Source organism: Schistocerca cancellata, chromosome 1, assembly GCF_023864275.1.
Source record: "Schistocerca cancellata isolate TAMUIC-IGC-003103 chromosome 1, iqSchCanc2.1, whole genome shotgun sequence".
In the NCBI taxonomy this organism is placed as follows: domain Eukaryota; kingdom Metazoa; phylum Arthropoda; class Insecta; order Orthoptera; family Acrididae; genus Schistocerca; species Schistocerca cancellata.
In genome coordinates, this window is record NC_064626.1 from 773,100,643 (window position 1) to 773,123,715 (window position 23,073).

The 23,073-nt window shown below is 40.0% G+C and overlaps 1 protein-coding gene across 9 annotated transcripts in view; it reads left to right on the forward strand.

Annotated features, from left to right (window-relative positions):
- The window catches only part of LOC126187198 (broad-complex core protein-like), a 439,455-nt gene that overhangs the window by 172,097 nt on the left and 244,285 nt on the right, over positions 1–23,073 (forward strand). The window contains exon 7 of one of the 9 annotated variants that reach the window (XM_049928275.1): positions 16,598–16,627. The exons of 7 other annotated variants lie outside the window; for them this stretch is intronic. In XM_049928275.1, the coding sequence (XP_049784232.1) occupies positions 16,598–16,627 (30 nt within the window). Of the gene's footprint in view, positions 1–16,597; positions 16,653–23,073 lie in introns of all 9 variants that reach the window. One more of the 9 variants, XM_049928282.1, reaches the window with a different exon arrangement.

Sequence of the window (23,073 nt, forward strand, 5' to 3'; positions counted from 1 at the left end):
GATTTTAGGGTTCCATGATTTCGAAATTTTCCTGCTGTTCATCTGGGTGGTCTATCCAAATGGTGGAGCATTTCAACAGGCTGACTTCTTGCCAGCTTTAGGTGGTTCTGATAACTGAGTTGTCTGCTGCTGGGCACTGTCTTATACACCCTTCCCTCACACTGTTAAGCTTGGCTCCATGGCATCTGGGGTGCTGTAGCAGATGAGATGTATTCAAACTACAAAATTTGTCATCATCTCTGATTCTGTAAGTGCCTTCTATCTATTCAGCTATTTTAACTTTCAGACAAGTGAGTACAGACCACCCATGATTCCTTTCTATGGCTACAGAAGCAGGGGAAGCAGATACCATTCTAATGAGCACTGGGGAAGCGGGTAATTCAGGGAAGTGAGACCACAAATTAAGCAACTAAGGACGTATGCAAAGGACCAAATGTAGACAAATGTGCCATACCCCTGTGTAAAGTTGTCTTAGTACTGAGACACAAAATCATGCTTCAATCCAAGGAAGAGTGGCTGAAAGTAAAGAATAACAGCGTGATATCGATCATGCAAACAACCACAGTGTTCTTTCTTCTGTTCATTGAAGTGAGAGGAAGTAATGTTAACACACTTCCAGATATGCTATTATCGTATGATGTATTGGTACATTCTCTGCTGAGAGGACACCCAGTGTGCAGCAAGGCTGATATCCTCTATATTTTAGATGACACACTGTTGAATGTAGTAAATATTTTAAGGTTCTGTTGTTTCAGACCTTCTACCTAATCATTAAGTAGGAGAGTTTACTGTGTTCTCAGGATGATTGGCTCATCCATTATGCAAGTAATCAGCTGATCTGAATATGCTGTCTTATTAATTTAGGTCTGTCTTGTCTTAACAATATTTTGAGAAAATGAACAATTGGCATTTTTAGGTTGTGTGCGCAAGTGAATGGATGCGTATATGTATGAAGGGTGCACTTATAGGAGAATGTATGGGAGTGAGTGAATGAGTTTTTAACAGAGAATGAGTTTTTAACAAAAACTATATGGACTCAATTTCCAAGTTATAAACATTTTAACCCTATTGTTCTCTGAAATTTTTAGTGTGAGTGCTGATAACTGCAATGTCGGGCGACCTAAACTAGAAGTCATCATCATGTGTGAACTGAGTGACCCCATCTTCACATAGCAGTAGTTACATTTCTCATCAGTAGAAGTAAACTCACAAACTAGATTTTATGTCTGCTATCCAGGAACCGTGCTATTGTACAAACATTAAGTCTGGCTGCCACCATGTGGATTTGTCTGTAGCTCATGGTCTAGTGGCTAGCGTTGCTGCCTCTGGATCATGCGGTCCTTGGTTCGATTCCTGACCGGGTTGGAGATTTTGTCCGCCCAGGGACTGGGTGTTTGTGTTGTCCTCATCATCATTCAGGTAGTGGCAAGACTGGAATGGAAAGATTGGAACTTGTACGGGTGCTGATGACCAAGATGTTGAGCGGCCCACAAACCAACATCACCACCACCACATGGATTTTGTTGCAAGTATACAAACTCATCAGACTACTGCTTTCCAAAAATGGCAGAGCACTGTTGTTGAAGTGATTCAGCTTAAGTTGACTTGACATGTCTGTATTCAAGATATGGCACATCTTCCACGCTGATTAATGCTTCTGGTTGCTTATGTCAATTATACAAATAATAATTGGTATCCTGAGACAATATTGGTCAAGCAAAGAGGTAAAAACAAAATTAAAATGAAACAGTATTTGGGGAATGTGATCTGTGGCAAAAATTAAGGATATTTACTCAGGTTTCATGGCAATAATCCATATTTCTTATGAAAAAATCACTGAATGTTCCAAAAGGTGTAAATACTTCTTACCATTTCCTGCAGCCATTGTGAGCCATGATTGGTTCAAAGCAATTTTGTCCACACCTCAGCAATTACGAAAACATAGACATCTGCAAGGGGGATGGGGTGGGAGGGGGGGGGGGGGGAGGGAGGGGGATCATGGGTCATGAGAGGCAGCAGCACCCTCATGAAATCTGGAATATAAACTTCTCATTCATTTAGAAACTGTCACACTTTTCTCACAATGGATGTCTGGCACTTCACTAGATTTCAGATTTAATGTTGGTGAACATGGTGGGAGCATCCACAGCTCCAGCAACCAGTATGTATTTATTGGTTGTTTTTAGTTGTAACACTCTTCACTAGAAAATTTGCTAATTTCTTAGTGTGGCATTGTTTATGGTTCTATACTGTGGTCAAGATGGTTGCATATCTTCACAGAACAGTGTTGAAACATTGTAAATGACATCATGGTCGCTATTTGACTGTTAAATTATTTATTTGTACAGCTCAATACTGCAATTTTAGCTGTGTGGTCATGATAAGCTGGAAATACTTGTGCTTTAGCACACCTCAGTACCTAAAAATCATCTTACTTATACATCTATCATCATCACATCTGTAAGTTGGATCTTTAATTTTACCGTTGTTAACACCTTTTACTTGAATCACATCAAATCATTGCTAATTTACTCTTTAATCATGACACTATCATGAATACAGTGGACATGAGTAGCTGTTTGATGTGATTAATGTAATAGATGCTGAGAACAGCAATGTTAATGACCCAACTTATGGATGTGATGGTGATATGTACATATGTCAGATGATTTCTAAGTTTTGACATGTGCCAAAGCACAGTTATTTCCATTTGATTATGGCCACATGGCTGAAATTGCAATAGTGGGTTTTACAAATAAAAATCTTACAAGCAAACGGCAACCATAATATAGTATACAAATGTTAAACACTACTGTAAACTCAGCTATGAGAAGTTAATCTTTGATGAAAAAGAATCATTAATGTTCTGTCTCTCTCTTACTCATACAGCTGTAATTTCCCTAAATCTCTCCAGCCAAATCCCAGTATTATTCTATTTCAAAGAGCATGGGTGATTTTCTCCCCCATCCTTGAAACAGCCTGAGCTTCTGATCTGTCACTAATGACCTCAACGCTGACAAGGTGTTAAATGCTAATATTCCTTCCTTCCTTTCATACATCCCACATCAAGCTACAGAAAGACACCAGTCCAGTACCCTACCATGTGGATTACCAACACGACATACACAAGGTAGCAATAGAGTTAAACACACCAGTGACTCATCCAGTGCTTCAAAAACACATTTTGTTCAGTTCAAGTTGTGGTAGCCACATTTTAAAATTAGAAAGCATGGAAATAATGCAATAAATACATTAAGGTGTAAAGCTTTGTAAATAAACAAAGTATTGTAGAGGACATCAAAGTTGAATAAGCAAAGTGACTTTCTTGTTCGTTATTGTTTTCTGAACCATTTTGTCTCTTTTTCTATTTCAGATTTATATTTTTCAGTGGTCTGGATTTAATCATATGGTGATATAATTTCATGTCATTAAATCAAAACAAATTGCCGCTTTTGATATGAATAACATAAAAGGATGCACTTTGTATAAACTATTGATATATGCTTCCTGTTTAGGTAATAAGCTTATCCACAAAAACTTAGTAGATAATTATCAATAGTTTTTGTGAAATTTAACTCTTGAGGCACAACACAATTTCAGATGTATCAAATATTAGTAATTTTAGATTATTACCACCTCTCGGAAAAAAAACCGTGAACATCCATCGATGTTGTAAAGACTATTCCTTGTAGCCAACTTCGTAATCACCAGCATTTCAAAATTTACCCTTCTTTTGACCATTTAAATTCAGAGCTGTCTTTCTCACTTCTTCCCAATGGATGTTGTAGGAATCATGAAGGTATGTGTGGTTTTCAAGAACAAATGTAGTGTTGTGTGTACATGTAAAAGAAACTGTGCAATTATAGCATAAAGCCATTTACGATTCTTTGCCTTAGTGTGTATGTGAACTACTTCCAGAGTGCACAGCTCCCTCATTGCAAAGAGCTAAAAATAGGAAGAGTTTGGGCAAGAAGTGTTTTGTGTCCGTCCACTACTGCAGTGTAGTGACTATTATCAATTACTGTGTTTCATTTAGTCGTATCTGGGCTGTTTGTGCTAGAATGATAAAGCAGTTCCTGGTTCTACATCTTCATCTACATTTATACTCCGCAAGCCACCCAACAGTGTGTGGTGGAGGGCACTTTACGTGCCACTGTGATTACCTCCATTTTCTGTTCCAGTCGCGTATGATTCGCGGGGAGAAGGACTGTCTGAAAGCCTCCGTGCGCGCTCGAATCTCTCTAATTTTGCATTCGTGATCTCCTCGGGAGGTATAAGTAGGGGGAAGCAATATATTCGATACCTCATCCAGAAACGCACCCTCTCGAAACCTGGCGAGCGCCTCTCTTGCAGAGTCTGCCACTTGAGTTTGCTAAACATCTCTGTAATAAAATCACGGTTACCAAATAACCCTGTGACGAAATGCCCCGCTCGTCTTTGGATCTTCTCTATCTCCTCCATCAACCCGACGTGGTACGGATCCCACACTGATGAGCAATACTCAAGTATAGGTCGAACGAGTGTTTTGTAAGCCACCGCCTTTGTTGATGGACTACATTTTCTAAGGACTCTCCCAATGAATCTCAACCAGGTACCCGCCTTACCAACAATTAATTTTATATGATCATTCCACTTCAAATCGTTCTGCACGCATACTCCCAGATATTTTACAGAAGTAACTGCTACCAGTGTTTGTTCCGCTATCATATAATCATACAATAAAGGATCCTTCTTTCTATGTATTCGCAATACATTACATTTGTCTATGTTGAGGGTCAGTTGCCACTCCCTGCACCAAGTGCCTATCCGCTGCAGATCTTCCTGCATTTCGCTAAAATTTTCTAATGCTGCAACTTCTCTGTATACTACAGCATCATCCGCGAAAAGCCGCATGGAACTTCCGACACTATCTACTAGGTCATCTATATATCTTGTGAAAAGCAATGGTCCCATAATACTCCCCTGTGGCACGCCAGAGGTTACTTTAACGTCTTTAGACGTCTCTCCATTGATAACAACATGCTGTGTTCTGTTTGCAAAAAATTCTTCAATCCAGCCACACAGCTGGTCTGATATTCCGTAGGCTCTTACTTTGTTTATCAGGTGACAGTGCGGAACTGTATCGAACGCCTTCTGGAAGTCAAGGAAAATAGCAACTACCTGGGAGCCTGTATCTAATATTTTCTGGGTCTCATGAACAAATAAAGCAAGTTGGATCTCACACAATCGCTGTTTCCAGAATCCATGTTGATTCCTACAGAGTAGATTCTGGGTTTCCAAAAACGACATGATACTCGAGCAAAAAACATGTTCCAAAATTCTACAACAGATTGATGTCAGAGATATAGGTCTATAGTTTTGCGCATCTGCTCGACGACCCTTCTTGAAGACTGGGACTACCTGTGCTCTTTTCCAATCATTTGGAACCTTCCGCTCCTCTAGAGACTTGCGGTACGCGGCTGTTAGAAGGGGGGCAAGTTCTTTCGTGTACTCTGTGTAGAATTGAATTGATATCCCATCAGGTCCAGTGGACTTTCCTCTGTTGAGTGATTCGAGTTGCTTTTCTATTCCTTGGACACTTATTTCGATGTCAGCCATTTTTTCGTTTGTGCGAGGATTTAGAGAAGGAACTGCAGTGCGGTCTTCCTCTGTGAAACAGCTTTGGAAAAAGGTGTTTAGTATTTCAGCTTTACGCCTGTCATCCTCTGTTTCAATGCCATCATCATGCCGGAATGTCTGGATATGCTGTTTCGAGCCACTTACTCATTTAACGTAAAACCAGAACTTCCTAGGATTTTCTGTCAAGTCGGTACATAGAATTTTACTTTCGAATTCACTGAACGCTTCACGCATAGCCCTCCTTATGCTAACTTTGACATCGTTTAGCTTCTGTTTGTCTGAGAGGTTTTGGTTGCGTTTACACTTGGAGTGAAGCTCTCTTTGCTTTTGCAGTAGTTTCCTAACGTTGTTGTTGAACCACGGTGGGTTTTTCCCATCCCTCACAGTTTTACTCGGCACGTACCTGTCTAAAACGTATTTTACGATTGCCTTGAACTTTTTCCATAAACACTCGACATTGTCAGTGTTGGAACAGAAATTTTCATTTTGATCTGTTAGGTAGTCTGATATCTGCCTTCTATTACTCTTTCTAAACAGATAAACCTTCCTCCCTTTTTTTATATTCCTATTAACTTCCATATTCAGGGATGCTACAACGGCCTTATGATCACTGATTCCCTGTTCTGCACTTACAGAGTCGAAAAGTTCGGGTCTGTTTGTTATCAGTAGGTCCAAGATGTTATCTCCACGAGTTGGTTCTCTGTTTAATTGCTCGAGGTAATTTTCGGATAGTGCACTCAGTATAATGTCTTTTGATGCTCTGTCCCTATCACCCGTCCTAAACATCTGAGTGTCCCAGTCTATATCTGGTAAATTGAAATCTCCACCTAAGACTATAACATGCTGAGAAAATTTATGTGAAATGTATTCCAGATTTTCTCTCAGTTGTTCTGCCACTAATGCTGCTGAGTCGGGAGGTCGGTAAAAGGAGCCAACTATTAACCTAGCTCGGTTGTTGAGTGTAACCTCCACCCATTATAATTCACATGAACTATCCATTTCTACTTCACTACAGGATAAACTACTACTAACAGCGACAAACACGCCACCACCGGTTGCATGCAACCTATCCTTTCTAAACACCGTCGGTGCCTTTGTAAAAATTTTGGCAGAATTTATCTCTGGCTTCAGCCAGCTTTCTGTACCTATAACGATTTCAGCTTCGGTGCTTTCTATCAGCGCTTGAAGTTCCGGTACTTTACCAATGCAGCTTCGACAGTTTACAATTACAATACCGATTGCTGCTAGGCCCCCGCATGTCCTGACTTTGCCCCGCACCCTTTGAGGCTGCTGCCCTTTCTGTACTTGCCCGAGGCCATGTAACCAAAAAAACCGCCCAGTCCACGCCACACAACCCCTGCTACCCGTGTAGCCGCTTGCTGCGTGGACTCCTGACCTATCCAGCGGAACCCGAAACTCCACCACCCTATGGCGCAAGTCGAGGAATCTGCAACCCACACGGTCGCAGAACCATCTCAGCCTCTGATTCAGACCCTCCATTCGGCTCTGTACCAAAGGTCCGCAGTCAGTCCTGTCGACGATGCTGCAGATGGTGAGCTCTGCTTTCATCCCGCTAGTGAGACTGGCAGTCTTCACCAAATCAGATAGCCACCGGAAACCAGAGAGAATTTCCTCTGATCCATAGTGACACACATCATTGGTGCCGACATGAGTGACCATGTGCAGATGGGTGCACCCTGTACCCTTCATGGCATCCAGAAGGACCCTTTCCACATCTGGAATGACTCCCCCCGGTATGCACACGGAGTGCACATTGGTTTTCTTCCCCTCTCTTGCTGCCATATTCCTAAGGGGCCCCATTACCCGCCTGACGTTGGAGCTCCCAACTACCAGTAAGCCCACCCTCTGCGACCGCCTGGATCTTGAAGACTGAGGGGCAACCTCTGGAACAGGACAAGCAGCAATGTCTGGCCAAAGATCAGTATCAGCCTGAGACAGAGCCTGAAACCGGTTCGTCAGACAAACTGGAGAGGCCCTCCGTTCAGCCCTCCAGAATGTCTTTCGCCCCCTGCCACACCTCAAGATGACCTCCCACTCTACCACAGGTGAGGGATCAGCCTCAGTGTGGGCAGTATCCCGGGCAGCCACAGTCATAGTCCGATTGGGGGATGCGTGGGACGAGCTGGCCGTCCCCGACAAACCCCCATCCAGACCCCCACAGTGATGCCCATTGGCAACAGCCTCAAGCTGTGTGACCGAAGCCAACACTGCCTGAAGCTGGGAGCGAAGGGATGCCAACTCAGCCTGCATCCGAACACAGCAGTTGCAGTCCCTATCCATGCTAAAAACTGTTGTGCAAAGAACGTCTGAACTAATCTACAGAGAGCACAAACAGTTTCACACAACATTTAAATGGTTATTAAAATACAAGATTACCTAGTAATGCAGTATTTGTAGTGGCTGCACAGCTTGAGGGAGGCAAAACCAGTTTCTTTTGCACTACTTCCATTTCCTCATGGTAGCCTTTATGCAGGGTACAGTTTTTTCTTCCATTGTCTGGACTCTCTAATGGCACCCAAGAAAATTTTTACAGTCTGTGCTTAAGGTAGGGTATTTTTGTCTGGTATCTCTTCTTGAGGTACTTTATCACTGATTGCTCAAAAAAGACGAATGTAGTGTTGTGTGTACATGTAAAACAAGCCGTGCAATTATAGCATAAAGTCTTTTATGATTCTTTGCCTTTGTGTGTACAGTATGTGAACTACTTTTAGAGTTCACAACTCCCTCATTGCAAAGAGCAAAAGTAGGAAGAGTTAGGCCAAGAAGTGTTTTGTGTCCATCCACTGCTACAGTGTAGCAACTGTTATCATCCGCTACATTTCATTTAGTCATATCTGGGCTGTTTGTGCTAGGATGATAAAGCAGTTCCTGGTTCATCAGAAGCTCTACATATGACACCTTCCTAGAATATAAATCATGTTTTCCACAGTGAGGATAGATGCTCAGTATGAAGCTCAAAGTGTATTTATAGTGACTGCACAGCTTGGGGGAAGCAAAGCCTGTTCCATTTGCACTACTTCCATAAGCAGGATACAGTTTGTTTCTTCTGTTGTCTAGACACTCTAATGGCACCCAAGAAAATTTTTTACAGTCTGTACCTAAGATGGAGTATTTTTGGGAAAAGTTGTCTGGTATCACATGTCGAGGTACTTTATCACTGATTGCTCAAAAAATATTTCAACATGTTTATTTCATATATATGATTCACTTTATACAGGGTGACCAAAAACAGTCTGAAAAGCTTAAAAGGGTGTTGCAGGGTAGGTTGCGCTGAGAAATTGTTAAGAAAAGAATTATATATGTTGCATCATTCAGAGTTAATTAGCACTGAAGTTAGCCACTCCGGCTGTTGCACATTGAAGTTCAAGTGGCTTGCGAGAGACAGTGTCACTAAATGTGTTCTTTGCTTGGTTTCCTAAAACCAAACAAGAGAACTATGTAAAAAATTGGTCTTGGGGTGGTAGTAATAATCAAACATGAGCCAAAGGATGAGAAGTCTCATGTAATATCGCCTACTCCATGAGAGCAACTGACACTAATTGTATCTGGCGGGCTGCTTGAATTTGAAAAGGTAATGGCCTGATTGGCTAACTTCAGTGCTAATTAATGCGGAAACAGTGCAACATATCAAATTATTTTCTTAACAATTATTTCTAAGCACAAACTACCCTGTAACACCCTTACAAGCTTTTCAGACTGTTCCTGACCGTCCTGTATACATTATTTATAGGAGTGCGTGACTAAGCAGTAGACAGAAAGGGTGTTCCCTAATGTACAGCTTCCACCCCAAAATTAAAAAGCGGAATGAGTTTTATGAGCTGTATGTATTCGAAAGACAAAGACATGAGGATTATTTTGATGTTCTCAACACAGCACACTTCTTTGGTAACAGTGGTGACTGTGTGTTTATGAAGGTGATTAGTGACTTTTCGCACTTAGGTTTGGCTAATAATATTCTAAGAATAGGAGTAGAGAAGTCAGATCAAATGATTGCTTACTATCCTTTCAAAAGAAAGCAATTCAAAAGGTGGAAATGGCTGTTCCTTTGTAAATTTGTAATAAGAATCACGAATGAAGTTTCTGCTTTAGTCAGGAGACACGTGATATGGGCAAAAGAAGAAAGGTTACCCTCTCCCAGTTTATACACAGTTAGGGAACCCTGTGGCTGCATAGGGCAACAAATATAAAGAAATTGTTTCTTCTCCAGGTGTTGTCCCAAACAGACTTAGTGGCAGACATTTTGCTGAAAAGATACCTCCTACCGAGAGAAAATTACACCCAACACGTGTCTGCAAAGTGTGTGCAGATGTCAGTAAGAGCCAGATGGGAAAAGTGTGCCGTAAAGAAACATCATGGTGGTGTGCCGATTGTGATATCGCTCTTTGTATGCCTGAGTGTTTCAAAGCATACCACACCAAGGCGTATTATGTGTAAGAACGGTTTGTACAAAGTTCTTGTTTATATAAATATGTGATTCTGTAAAGTAGTTGGTGCATCTGTTGTGTGTAGTACCTTATAACATTCTTATGAACAGGTAGACCAGGTTAGAATGTTTCATGGCGTCTAATTCAGGCTTATTGCAGTTATAGTTATAAATCTACGATTAAAAAGAAATCTTCAGTCTAGTTGCCCTGATCACAAGTATACATGTTGCTAAAAAGTATTAATTCAGAGCTCTTAATTTCTAACAGAGGAAATCCATTTTTAGTAGATAACTGAAGTTGCACCTGCAGAGTTGTTTTTATCTGATCCATCTGCTGTCATGTTTAGCAGAATATATTGAGTTGGTGCACAAGTTCATAGCATTTTCCATAAGTTTAATAAACACAACAGATATTCATAACAGAGACTGTAGTCATCAATAATGTATTCTCCTTCACTATTTACAACAGTCTGACAATGCTGGGGTAACTTTTCAATGCCACAACTGTAAAAATCATGTGATTTTGAGCTGAAGAACTCTTCTAGTCATGTTCAGAATGCATTTTCATCTGGAAAGGAAGATCCTTGAAAGTGGTTGTGGAAAAGCTGAATATCTGAGGCGGACGCAACATCAGGTGAATAAGTTGGGTGTGGAGTGACTACACAACTCAGCTCCTGTGTAGCATTTTTTGTCAGTATAGCAGAATGCAGATGGGTGTTATCATGAGGTAGCATCTCCTCATGCAGTCTTCCCGGTCATTGCTTTTGCACTGTGTCTGCTAGACATTTCAGTTTTTGACAATAAATGTCAGCAGTGATGGTTACACCTCAGGGAAGCAATTCATAGTATAACACACTATCGCTGTTCCACCCAGTGCATACCATGCTCTTTTGTGGATATGTGCTGGTCTTTGTATGGAGAGTTTGGGCTCAACCATTCCTTTATTTTCCTTATTTTAGCACAAAGACACCATTTCTTGTCACCACTAATGATACAGGATAGGAGTGGTTGGTGTTGATCACAATCTGTACTATACTCCGCCAAATGGCATTATCCCCAAACACAGCATAAATGTTTCTTGCTGCCTCTGCTACTATCACCCCTGCCTCTGCTACTTGGCACTCCATTTTCTAATGTCCACAGCTCCACTATCTATTTCCAAATGATAAAAGGACAATATGTAAACTCAAATAGCAATAGTGAGCTGCAAATCAAAAAGACAATCAATAAATAAATAAATCCATAGCAATCATAATACCAACATACAAAACAAAAGCACTACAAACTTATGCACCAAACTAATACATCTACATCTACATCCATACTCCGCAAGCCACCTGACGGTGTGTGGTGTCGTGTTTACTTTAATGTTTCATTTTCTTCATGCATTTCCTACTTACTGTGTGACTTAGAAAACATTTCTTAGCTTGGCCATTACAGATAACTGTAAAAGCTGCTTTTTTGCTTCTTTGATGTGACAAAGACTGTTCAAGCATTCTAGTGGTGTATCACAGCTCGGTTCATGGTTGTGTTTAGACTTCAGTTTTCTCGTTCCAGGACCAACTGGGACTTTGTATTTGACTTTTTATTTCATAAAGTGTTGCATCTTCCCCTCCATCCAATACTGCTAATTTCTTTATATGATGACAGGAGGGGCACTATTGATTTACACAGGGGATTATCATCTATTTTAGATGAATGTAGTACATACTTAAGTGGGATGTTGTAAGGTATTGCAGAGTGGCTGGATCTTTCTATACTAGCCTCGTCATCAACTAGGCCCATAGATGTACTGTACCCAAGTATTTTAGTTTGCTTTATTTTTCCTCTCTCCTTTCTTTTTCAATTAATGATTCCTCTCTCTCTCTCTCTCTCTCTCTCTCTCTCTCTCTCTCTCTCTGTGTGTGTGTGTGTGTGTGTGTGTGTGTGTGTGTGTGTGTGTGTGCGCGCGCTCGCGCGCACTTCCCTTGTAATTTACTATATTACATTTAACAGAAACAAGCTCCCAAGAGTACTAATCAGCATAATGATAGTTTATTGTTAATAATGTTAACAGGTTAGGTATCTATGACTTGGTTGTCTTTTGTTAAAGTGTACCTTGGGTTTTTTCATATCCCTGTAGGTAATACTTCAAATGGGATCTACAGAACACGATGACTTAATTAATGTTTGTTAGGGAGGGAAAAATGGAGGGGGGATAAGATGGAGAGAAAGTTGGGATGTCAGTTTTTAGTGATTACTTTAGCTACTATGGTCTCTTGATATTTTTATTAAATTCACCTAGGACACTATTGGCAACAGTGTACAGAAATGTTTCTTCTTCCTCCATTAGTAGTTCTTATCTCCCCGTATCTATTTTGATTCTGCATATCAGCAACAAGGTAACATCTGAATATACAATATATTTTTGTTATTGTGTAGTAGTGAATTGTGTCTGCTTTGATTTCTTTGTACATAAATTTTGTTTTTAATTCTCAAGCAATACACTTTACAAATCTGTGCGTGTCAAATAAAGGCAAACAGGGTGTATATGACCTGGGACAACCCAGAGATCCGGGAAAAACGTGGGAATTTTTTCATCGGGAAAAAACCGGGAATTTTTTAGAATCCCGAGAATTTTTCATTTTTTTAGTTTTCAGTTATTTTTTTGTGATTTTGAGTGGTAAGAACCAATTCTCCAACAAAGGATATTATTGTATCCCGCATCTGCAGAATAATACTGCAGCAACAAAACATGAACAGGAGAAAAAAAAGGAAATAAAACTTAAGTCACAAAGAAATGCGCCATATACAACAACAAAAAACAGTGCTCATACAAGCGTCTGCCAACTGCAAAGTGTGTCAAAGGCTTTAGGAGGACTATGCAATGCTTTCTAACAACAAATTGCCTCTGATGAGCATGACGTTACAGCTGTTTACATTAGATTCGTTTGAGCAGTTGCAGGCGGGCTCTTGTGCATATGCAGTTGAATCGTGTTTGAGGAGTACCTTCTCCCACTTCTGGCTACAGATGTGTGGCTGGGCGCCACTATTTACTATTGCCCCGGTTCAGAAATATCGTAGATCTGGGACTGATGCACTGAGCAGTCTGAGCTGTAGTGGGGAGGTTGGTAGTCTCCACATGACTTGTGTTTACGTTTAGTGATTTTGCTGTTTCCTCTTCATTTTGTTGACATTAGATACCTAGAGACCCCTACCATGTGGCAATTGGTAATTCAGCACATACACAGTTGCAAAAAAATCTCACAAGTGATCATTTTGAAGAACTCTGTCTGTAGAACTAAATAGAATTTTACAAAATGACAGTGCCTATTTTGTGAAGAAGTACGGTGCAGTTTTCCTTCAGACATGCATGCATGTCTGTAGGAACAGGCACTGTGGCGACTACAGCTGCTAGGAAAGACATGAAATGTATTCGCAGTTATGAATATGAATCACCTCCAGCTGTATAATGGGATATTGACAGTTGCATACATATCCAAAGAAACACTGCACCGTACTTCTTCACAACGTGAGCACTGAAATTTTGTATTAATCAGCTGATACCGAGCCTGCAACTTACAAATAAAATCTTCGCTGTATGGGAATAATATTAATGAGATGTACGTGTACAGGAGTGGCACACTGATGATGACATATGGACATTTGGGTCTGGCTGTGAATCTTACTCAAACAACCAAAGCGATTAAGGTGACCACCTGCATAAAGCAGGAAATAGGTTTTCAATTCCTGATTTGCCACAAAGTTTCATTTTTCTTATTCCATTATACAGCTGGAGGTGATACATATTTGCAGCAGTGAATACATTTCATGTGTAAACAAAATTTTTGTTGTTTTATTTGTATAATGATGCAACCACACACATGTTATTGGAACCTATATCCACCCAAAAGAATGTTATAGGAACTTACTTCCTTGTTTCTGAAATGTGATACAGTTAGTTTAAGTATCCTCTTTCCCATAGTTAATTTGTGATAACTGGAACAAAAATCCTGAAAATAGTGTATGTTAAGATTGTGGAAGAATATTTGCAACCCTTGATTGTGTAGAACTTGGCATTTTCTCCAGCAAGGAGCTGGATAAATTTATGACTAATGGTACAAATAATAATCAAAGTACGATTTTTTTATTTTTATTTTTTTAATTTGCTTAACCAGATCATATATTCATACACAGAGGTTATTTGTCACTGCATGAATTTAAATTTGTGAGTATTGTACTGGGAATAATTTACAGGTCTTAGTTTGTTGTTGTTTTATTTTTGTAAGGTGATATCTGTAGTATTTCTTATTGAGTAGTACTGGAAATAGTAAAGACTGTGGTATCACTGCAAGTCTTCGATACAGTGGTAGTGAAAACATTTTAAGATGACTAGTTTTCCTCTGGTGAATGACATAGTTGTTTTGTTATATGGTTACAGTGGATGTTACAAGATCTTCCTCAGAGATTTTAATATGTAATTTTTTATGGTTCCTACTTGTTTCCATTGCTGAAGTACTGTTATGCTCAAAATTAATACACATGGGAAATGTAAAATGATTTCCAAGTTAGGCACTCAGCTTCAGTTCTCTCCTAAAAATTTTATATATCACTGATGTTATTGGCTAATATGTATATAAGATATGAAAGCAATAGTTTTTTGTAGTGTAAATCATCACAACTCTAATACATAAATATTTTTCTTTTTCTATTTTTCCATCTTTTTTGTGAGTAACTTTACACTGAGGTGACAGAAGTCATGGAATACCTCCTAATATTGAGTTGGACCTCCTTTTGCGCAGTGTAGTTTAGCAGCTCAATGTGGCACAGACTCAACAAGTCTTTGGAAGTCCTCTGCAGAAATATTGAGCATAGTTGTCCGTAATAGCACAAGTGTTACCGGTGCAGTATTTTGTGCATGAACTGACCTCTCGATTATACTCCATTGATGTATAATTGGATTGATGTTGGGCAATCTGGATGGCCAAATCATCCTTTTGAATTGTCCAGAATGTTCTTCAAACTAATCACGAACAGTTGTGGTCCAGTGACATGGGACATTTTCATCCATAAAAATTTCATCGTTGTTTGGAATCATGGTCTCCAAGTACCTGAACATAACCATAACTGGTCAATTCAGTTGGACCAGAGGACCCAGTCTTTTCTATATAAACACGGCCTACACCATTATGGAGCCACCACCAGTTTGCACAGTATCTTGTTGACAACTTGGGTTCATGGCTTTGTGGGCTGTGCACCACACTTGTACACTATGATCATCTCTTATCAACTGAAATGAGGTTTCATCTGATCAGGCCACAGTTTTCCAGTCATCTAGGGTCCTATCGATATGATCACGAGCCCGGGAGAGGCATTGCAAGCGAGGTCATGTGGTTAACAAAGACACTTGCACCTGTCATCTGCTGCCATAGTCCATTAATGCCAAATTTCACTGCAATTTCCTAATGGATACGTTTGTCATACATCCCTCATTGGTTTCTGCAGTTATTTCATGCAGTGTTGCTTGTCTGTTAGCAATGACAACTCTATGGAGATGCCACTGCTCTCAGTCTTTAAGTGAATGCCATAGGGCACTGCCTTGTCGCTGCTGAAAGATAATGCCTGAAATTTGGTATTATTGGTGCACCCTTGACACAGTGAATCTCAGAATATTGACCATGTCATCAGCAAATCTCAAACACATCTGAGTACAAATGACAGCTCTGCTAGTGCACACCCCCATTTATACTATGTGTACGCAATACTACCAGCATGTGTAAATGTGTATTTTGCTATCCCCAGCTTTTGTCACTTCAGTGTAAGTCCACAGAGAAACATGTCATCTAATAAGACTACCATTTTTATATGTTTTTACTGATTTTTCTGACACTGACACATTATTCTCTGTTGCTGTGTAATTTAAATTTTTGTAATGTTTTAATCTTCTATGTTCAGTGTTTCGTTTTTTTTTTAATTATTGTTAATTTTATTATTTTTATTCAGCATTTACAACACATAACCTTACTGATACCTGCTGCTCCTCATCTTCTAATATTATCTGATCATAGTAGTATCTTTCCAACAGTGATACCCATTCTTTTGGCAACAAATTTTCTGAGTGTATAATACAAAACAGGACCTTTCCATTTTATCTTTACTTTACAGTAATTTGTAGAGCCATTCCTGATGTTTCCTTTATTCTCTTGTTCTCCCGTGTCATGATTTTGAAAACCATAATATTTTTAAGAGATAAGTGTATACCTTTATATCATAACATTTCGTAATTTTATCTTCAGGTAATGATGATGCTCATTCTTTGAGAGTATTGTAATCTGTTAAGTGTTATTTATGAACTAGGGACATCAACTAAAGCTAGAGATGGGTTAAAATGATCTCTTATAGGACTCAAAAAATAATGACCCTGTTTTACTTTCTAAGCAGGACACAAAAACATTGCTGAAAGAGTATCATCAGGCACAGTTATATTCCTCTTTTCTTTCTGTTGACATAGGTACTGCATATTATTAGTACATAACTGACCTGTGTTGTTTGTAGGTATCCCTCGTTACGTGGAAAGTTCACGAGGTAAGAAGAAGCTGGTCTATGGAGGGTACGTGTATCACTTACACAGTGATTTTGGGTCAAAGAAATATTGGAGATGCACAGAATACAGGAAGGGCTGCTTTGGACGTTGTACAATGCATGACAATAAAATAACTTCCACAAATATTGCACATAACCATTTAAGTCAGACTCAGTTCTTACAGTGGGAGTCATATGAAAATAAAAGAACTTCTACAAATATTTCACGTAACCATTTATGTCAAACTCAGGTCTTACCACGAGAGATTAAGCCACTTGATGTACTTGGCTACCCTTAATAGGTGGTAAAATAACATTTTACTAAATGGCAAGAAACTTTTCTTCTATAGAAAAGTTTGCTGTGTGTGTTCATTGCATTGTTCGGTTCACTGCCAATTGAAAGTGACCAGTTGAGTATGAGAATCAACTTATGAAAAATGAATGAATAGCAAAATGTGTAACTGCTGGTCTTTGCACATCACAAAAGGCATATTGCTATCAACTAAACCCAGTTTTGATACACACAAGTAAGATTATGTGACTTGAAATGATTTTATTGATTTTGTATGCCAAATGTGTGTTTATGTTTGCTGGTTTTGTAGCAGAATTTGGGTCTGCTAGGTTTATTCAGTAGTGTATATCTGTGATTCATGTAATTTTATAGAGATTTTGAATGTACCTTGATAATTACCAGTATAATTTCATTTCATCTGGATGTTTGTATTGGACATACATTGATACTTGCGTAGTTATTATTAATATGAGTAACATTTTGATGCACTGATCAAGGAATATTGGAAGATTAATGGGTATTTCATTGGTACCTAGTATGCTAGTTAACACTGAATTGAAAACTTATGTTATTATCAGAAACATATTTAGGGACTAATTGAATTTTGACACGTAAAACAGTCAACCCAATGGGTGAGGTTTCACAGAAAAATTCACAAATGAAGACTGTGAATAAGGTGGAATGGTGCAGGAGTTGCTTTGCTTTCTTAGTAGCCAAACATATAAAAACAATAGTATTAAACAATGAAAAGTCCAGAAAGGAATAACAACAATATTATGAAAAGGAAAGATCGCTTCTCACCAAATAGTGGAGATGAATTGGAGACAGAAACAGTGGAAAGATAGCTCTACATTTAAGCTTATGGACAAAACGCCTTCTTCCAAAGTGGAAAACATACACACCCATTCACAATTCACCACTGTCTCCAGCAACTGTGGTTGGACTGCAAACAGCAACTGCTCCTGACTGGAGGCAATTTGGTGTTTGTGTTAAGGATAAGAAGGAAGCATGGGACAGGGAGGAGGATGAATACCAAGATAGGGGTGGGAGAAGGTGCAGTGCTGCTTGGGGGAGCGTGCAGGGGCATGGTAGGGATGGGGTTGCTAGGTGCATTTGGGAAATTTGGGGCATTGAGTGGAGGCAGGGAGGGGAGAAGCAGAGAATGGGAAAAGGCTAGTGGGTGCATTGGTAAAATAAAAGGCTGTGTAGTGCTGGAATGGGAGCAAGGAGGGGGGATAGGTAGATGGAGGGCAGGGACTAGTAAAGGTTGAGGCCAAAGGGGGTTACGGAAACATAGAATATATTATAGATAAACTTCCCACCTGCACAGTTCCAAAAAGCTGATTGTGTAGATGGTACAGACTATGGAGCAGCCATTGAAGTAAAGCAAATCATGTTGAGCAGTATATTAAGCAACTGGATGGTCCAGATGTGTGTTGACCACAGTTTGGCAGTGGCCATTCATGCAGACAGCCAGCTTCATTGTCATGTCCACATAGAAAGCAGCATAGTGATTGCAACTTAATTTTAGATCACATGGATATTTTCATAGGTAGTGAAGGATAGGAGATGTCTGTGACTGGACTGGAGTAGATGGTGTTGGGAGGACATAAGTCATGAGGCAAGGGTTTGGGAGCAGGGGTGGGGTAGGGATTGACAAGGATATTGCGCAGGTTCAGTTGGTGCCAGAATACCACTGTGGGAGGGGCGGAAATGATAGTCGGTAAGATATTCCTCATTTCAAGGCACAATGAAAGGTAGTCGAAACCATGGTGAAGGATGTAATTCTGTTGCTCCATTTCTGATTGGTAATGGATGACGAGAGGAGTGTTTCTGTGGATGGATGGTGAGTGTGTGGGACGTGTGTGAAGGTCACAGTGAGACCCTTGGTATATTTGGGGGTCTGGTTATCACTACAGATAAGACGACCAAGGGTGGCTAGATAGTATGGAATGGCCTCCTTGGTATAGATCTGGTGGCAGCTGTAAAAGTTGAGGTATTGTGGTTGTTGGTTGATTTGGTATGGATGGAGATATGATGTAGCCATTCTTGAAGTGGAGGCCAACATCAAGGAAGGTGGCTTGTTAGATTGAATAGGACCATGTGACGTGTATGGGGGAGAAGTTGCTCAGGTTCTGGAGGAATGTGGGTAGGGTGTCCACACCCTCGGTTCAGACCTCGAAGACACCATCACTGAATGTAACCCACGTGAGGGTTGTGGGATTCTGGTTAGTTAGTGACGATTCCTCTAGACAGCCCAGGAATATTTTTGCGTATAATGGTGCCATGTGGATGCCCATTTCTGTACCATACTCACAAGGGAACACTCCTCTCAGGACTCAGTACCACCCTGGACTGTAGCAACTGAATCACATACTCTGCTAGGACTTCCTACCGACTAGTCTTCCTACCCATCCTGCACTGGTATTCCACCACCAATCAAACTTATACAATATTCTTGGCTATCCCTACTCCATCCCTGCTTCCAGCCCCTTGTCTCATGGCTCGTACCCTTGCAATTGACCTAGATGCAAGACCTGTCCTATACGTCCTCCTCCCACCACCACCACCTCCTCTATTCCAGTCAGAGATACTTCTTATCCTGTCAAAGGTAGGGCTACCTGTGAAAACATGCATGTGATTTACAAACTGACTGCAACCACTGTGCTGCTTCTACATGAGCGTGGCAAATAACAAGCTGTCTGTCCACTTGAATGACCACTACCAGACTTTGGCCAAGAGACAGCTGGACAACCCATTTGGTGCATATACTGCCCAATGTGGTGTGCTTCACTTCAGTGACTGTTTCACAGCTTGTGCCATCTGGATGCTTCCTACGAAAGCCAGCTTTACTGGATTGCGTAGGTGGTAGGTGGGGGAACTCTCCCTGCTGTATATCCTACATTCTTATAGCCCCCATGGCCATAATCTTTACTAGTTCCTGTCCTCCACCTACCTATCCCCTTCCCTGCTTTCACTCTAGGACCACACAGCCTTCTATTTTCCACCAACACACCCACCAGTCTTTTTACCCTTCTTCCCCTCTCCCCTCTGTCCTTTACCAAACTTCTGAACTACACCTAGCAACCCTGTCCCCAGCATGACCTTGCATGCTCCCCACCCCTACCCTGCTATCCCACCCCCTGTATCTACCTTACCCCATGACCCACACCATGTTGATACTCTCATCAGTTGCAGTTGTTGTCTGCAGTTCAGCCACAGCATCTCTCTCTCCCCCTCTCTCCCCTCTCCCCCCCCTCCTCTCTCTCTCTCTCTCTCTCTCTCTCTCTCTCTCTCTCTCTCGTGTGTGTGTGTGTGTGTGTGTGTGTGTGTGAGAGAGAGAGAGAGAGAGAGAGAGAGAGAGAGAGAGAGAGAGTCGTGCTTGTGTGAGAGTGTGTGTATTTTACTTTGGAAGAAGGCGTTTTGGCCGAAAGCTTATGTGAATAGCAGTCTTTTTGTAGTGACTGTCTGTGACTCAGCATCTCTTCCATATTTGGAGTAGCAATGTACCCTCTTCATAAAATTGTATACAATAGTATTAGCATTTTGCACAAGAGAAACACAAACTCTTTTTTGCTGCTTTATCACTTGGATTTTGTTCAATGCAGAGAATCATCTCAAAGTATTATTTTTGTAAATTGGGAACCTTAGTCCAATGATAACTGATTAGTACTTAAGTAAAGTGAGGTTTTAATGCTCAAAAATGTGTGACCTGGGAATGCTTCTTTTCAGATGAAGTAGAGGACTCAGAGAATGGTATAGAAAGTGAGAGGACAGGGTAAAGGCAGGATAAAAGAAAAGCAAAAACTTCTCATTTTAATATAAGGACAGTTTCTTTTAGTAAAGTCAGAATAACTCTTCATATTATGAAAGAAAAACTGGACAGTACACATCAGAGCTTCTGTTTCAACACTTGGTATTACACTCTGTGACTTGTGTTCAGCCTTGGTGAGAGGTTCAGAGGTTCAGGCTTACTCTGCTTAAAATTACAAGTGCAGCTACTAAAGCATAGCTACCTCAGGAATTTTTTTATTAATCTTTAATCACTTTATAACAGAAATCTGACATAATTTATCACTCCGTTTGGTTGTACGAAATAAGGTGCATTCTCATTTATGATAAATGTAAATGGCATTGCTAATTGAAGCCATGATGGTTCCAAAACAGCATGGATCCACATATCAAAGCTACTTTGTTTTGTGTGGATAGATGTTACAAGACATTTGTGTTTTGCAAAATATTACATCAGAATTATGAATGGTTTCAAAGCAAAAAATGGGGTTTTTGTGGTGTTCTGGAATTTATTTGAATTCTTTTTAACATTACTTTCATTAACTTTTGTTTAGTTGCATACAGATATGTGAGAAAACTTGTGTTCACAAAGGCATCCAGAGACATATGACACTAACAGTTTTCAGGCTGAATCTCAGGCTTGACTCTGAGGCATCATTGTCATTGTCTGAGGTTACATAATGAAGTAGACACACTAAGTATGACCAATGGATAGTATGGTCTTTGAAATGTCTCTTGCTTTCACAGATTTCAAACTGATTTCACTGTTGGAGACAGTCTTTAAAACTGCCAAATTAGGAACATGTTTTCTTTAAACTGAAATGTCTGTGTCACTAGTCCGCTAGCTGATGTGCTAACTGTCACATCATTGCTGCAGTAGAATCGCAAAGCATAAGCTTGGATTGTGCCCAGGATGGAAAAGGAAATTGGCCATGCCCTTTCAAAGGAACCATCCGGCATTTGCTTGGAGCAATGTAGAGAAATCACGGAAAAACTAAATCTGGATGTCCAGATGCGGGTTTGAACTGTCACCCTCCAAAATGCTCCATTGTTGAGAATGTACACTGTGCTCTGATTTCGCTTCTGTAACAGTATGTGAGCAAACTATCTGCCACATGGAAGATAGTATTTGTCATTTGTCTGTTAAATGTTTCTTATGTAATCAGAATGATATTTGACAACAATGTTGTTTCAGAAAGAGTTCTGCAAGGTTCGCAGAAGAGCTTCTGTGAAGTTTAGAAGGTAGGAGATGCACTGGCAGAACTGAAGCTGTGAGGATGGGTCATGAGTTGTGCTTGGGTAGCTCAGATGGTAGAGCACTAGCGTGCAAAAGGCAAAGGTTCCGAATTTGAGTCTCGGTCCGGCACACAGTTTTAATCTGCCACGAAGTTTCAGTGTTTTTTAAGTCTTTATCCGCATGTGCTTCTGTGAAAATAGAAAGGTTTTTCGCACTCTGGACAATACAGTATATGGTGAAATGATCCAACAAAAGGAACAGTTTCATTTGGTGTTTTTCTTCCAGTAAGTTCTGTCTACAGAAAATTGAAAGCTGAATTATCAGACATTCAGTGGAATCCTGTAAAATATAATCAAATCTTCCTTGGATATAAAATCTCAGTTATAGACATGAATTGGAAGTGATTTTGTGCGTAAAATCAAATACTACACATTCTGATTTGATATGTCCCTCTCCTTCCTCTCTGACTAAAATTGTTTCATTTCAGTGTAAAAACTTTTAGCTTTATGTAATTCAAGCTCTTTCTTTAAACCCTCCATCACTGCAGCAACATTTTCACACTGTATTTGAAGTTTAACTGTTCACACTGTGCATAAATGTCTGTTCTTGGATGTCCAAAAGGATAGTTAAAAGTTTTTTAACAGAAGCAGAGAAAATACTCATAATTTATTAGGAGGCTTGAATTTGTTTGTATCGAAACATAGATACACCTCAGTTTCACATTTCTATGGGATGTCTTCCATGTTGCTTTAAGATTCAGGTCTCAAGCTAAATACCTAATTTTCTTGTTACTCTTGTTGTTATGTGCCACTCAGAAGGGATAGGAATGTGTCTTCATTTGGTCTGTGTAATTTTCTGGTTTGCAGAAAGTTCAACGATGTCCTCTGTGTTCAGTAACAGGAGATAGTACCCTTCACACACCAGGGACATTATTTGTCATAAGTGTGATGCAGTGATCTTGTGTAATGAAATAAAGACTTAGTTTATACATTATCTTCTCAGAATCTTCTACTTTCACCTGAAGAAAAGAGAGATTTATTACTACTTTGAAACATTTCTAAAATGGCTGAAGGGGAAAACATCACTAATGGTTTTTGGTAGGCAATATCAGATTACTGACATTAGAGT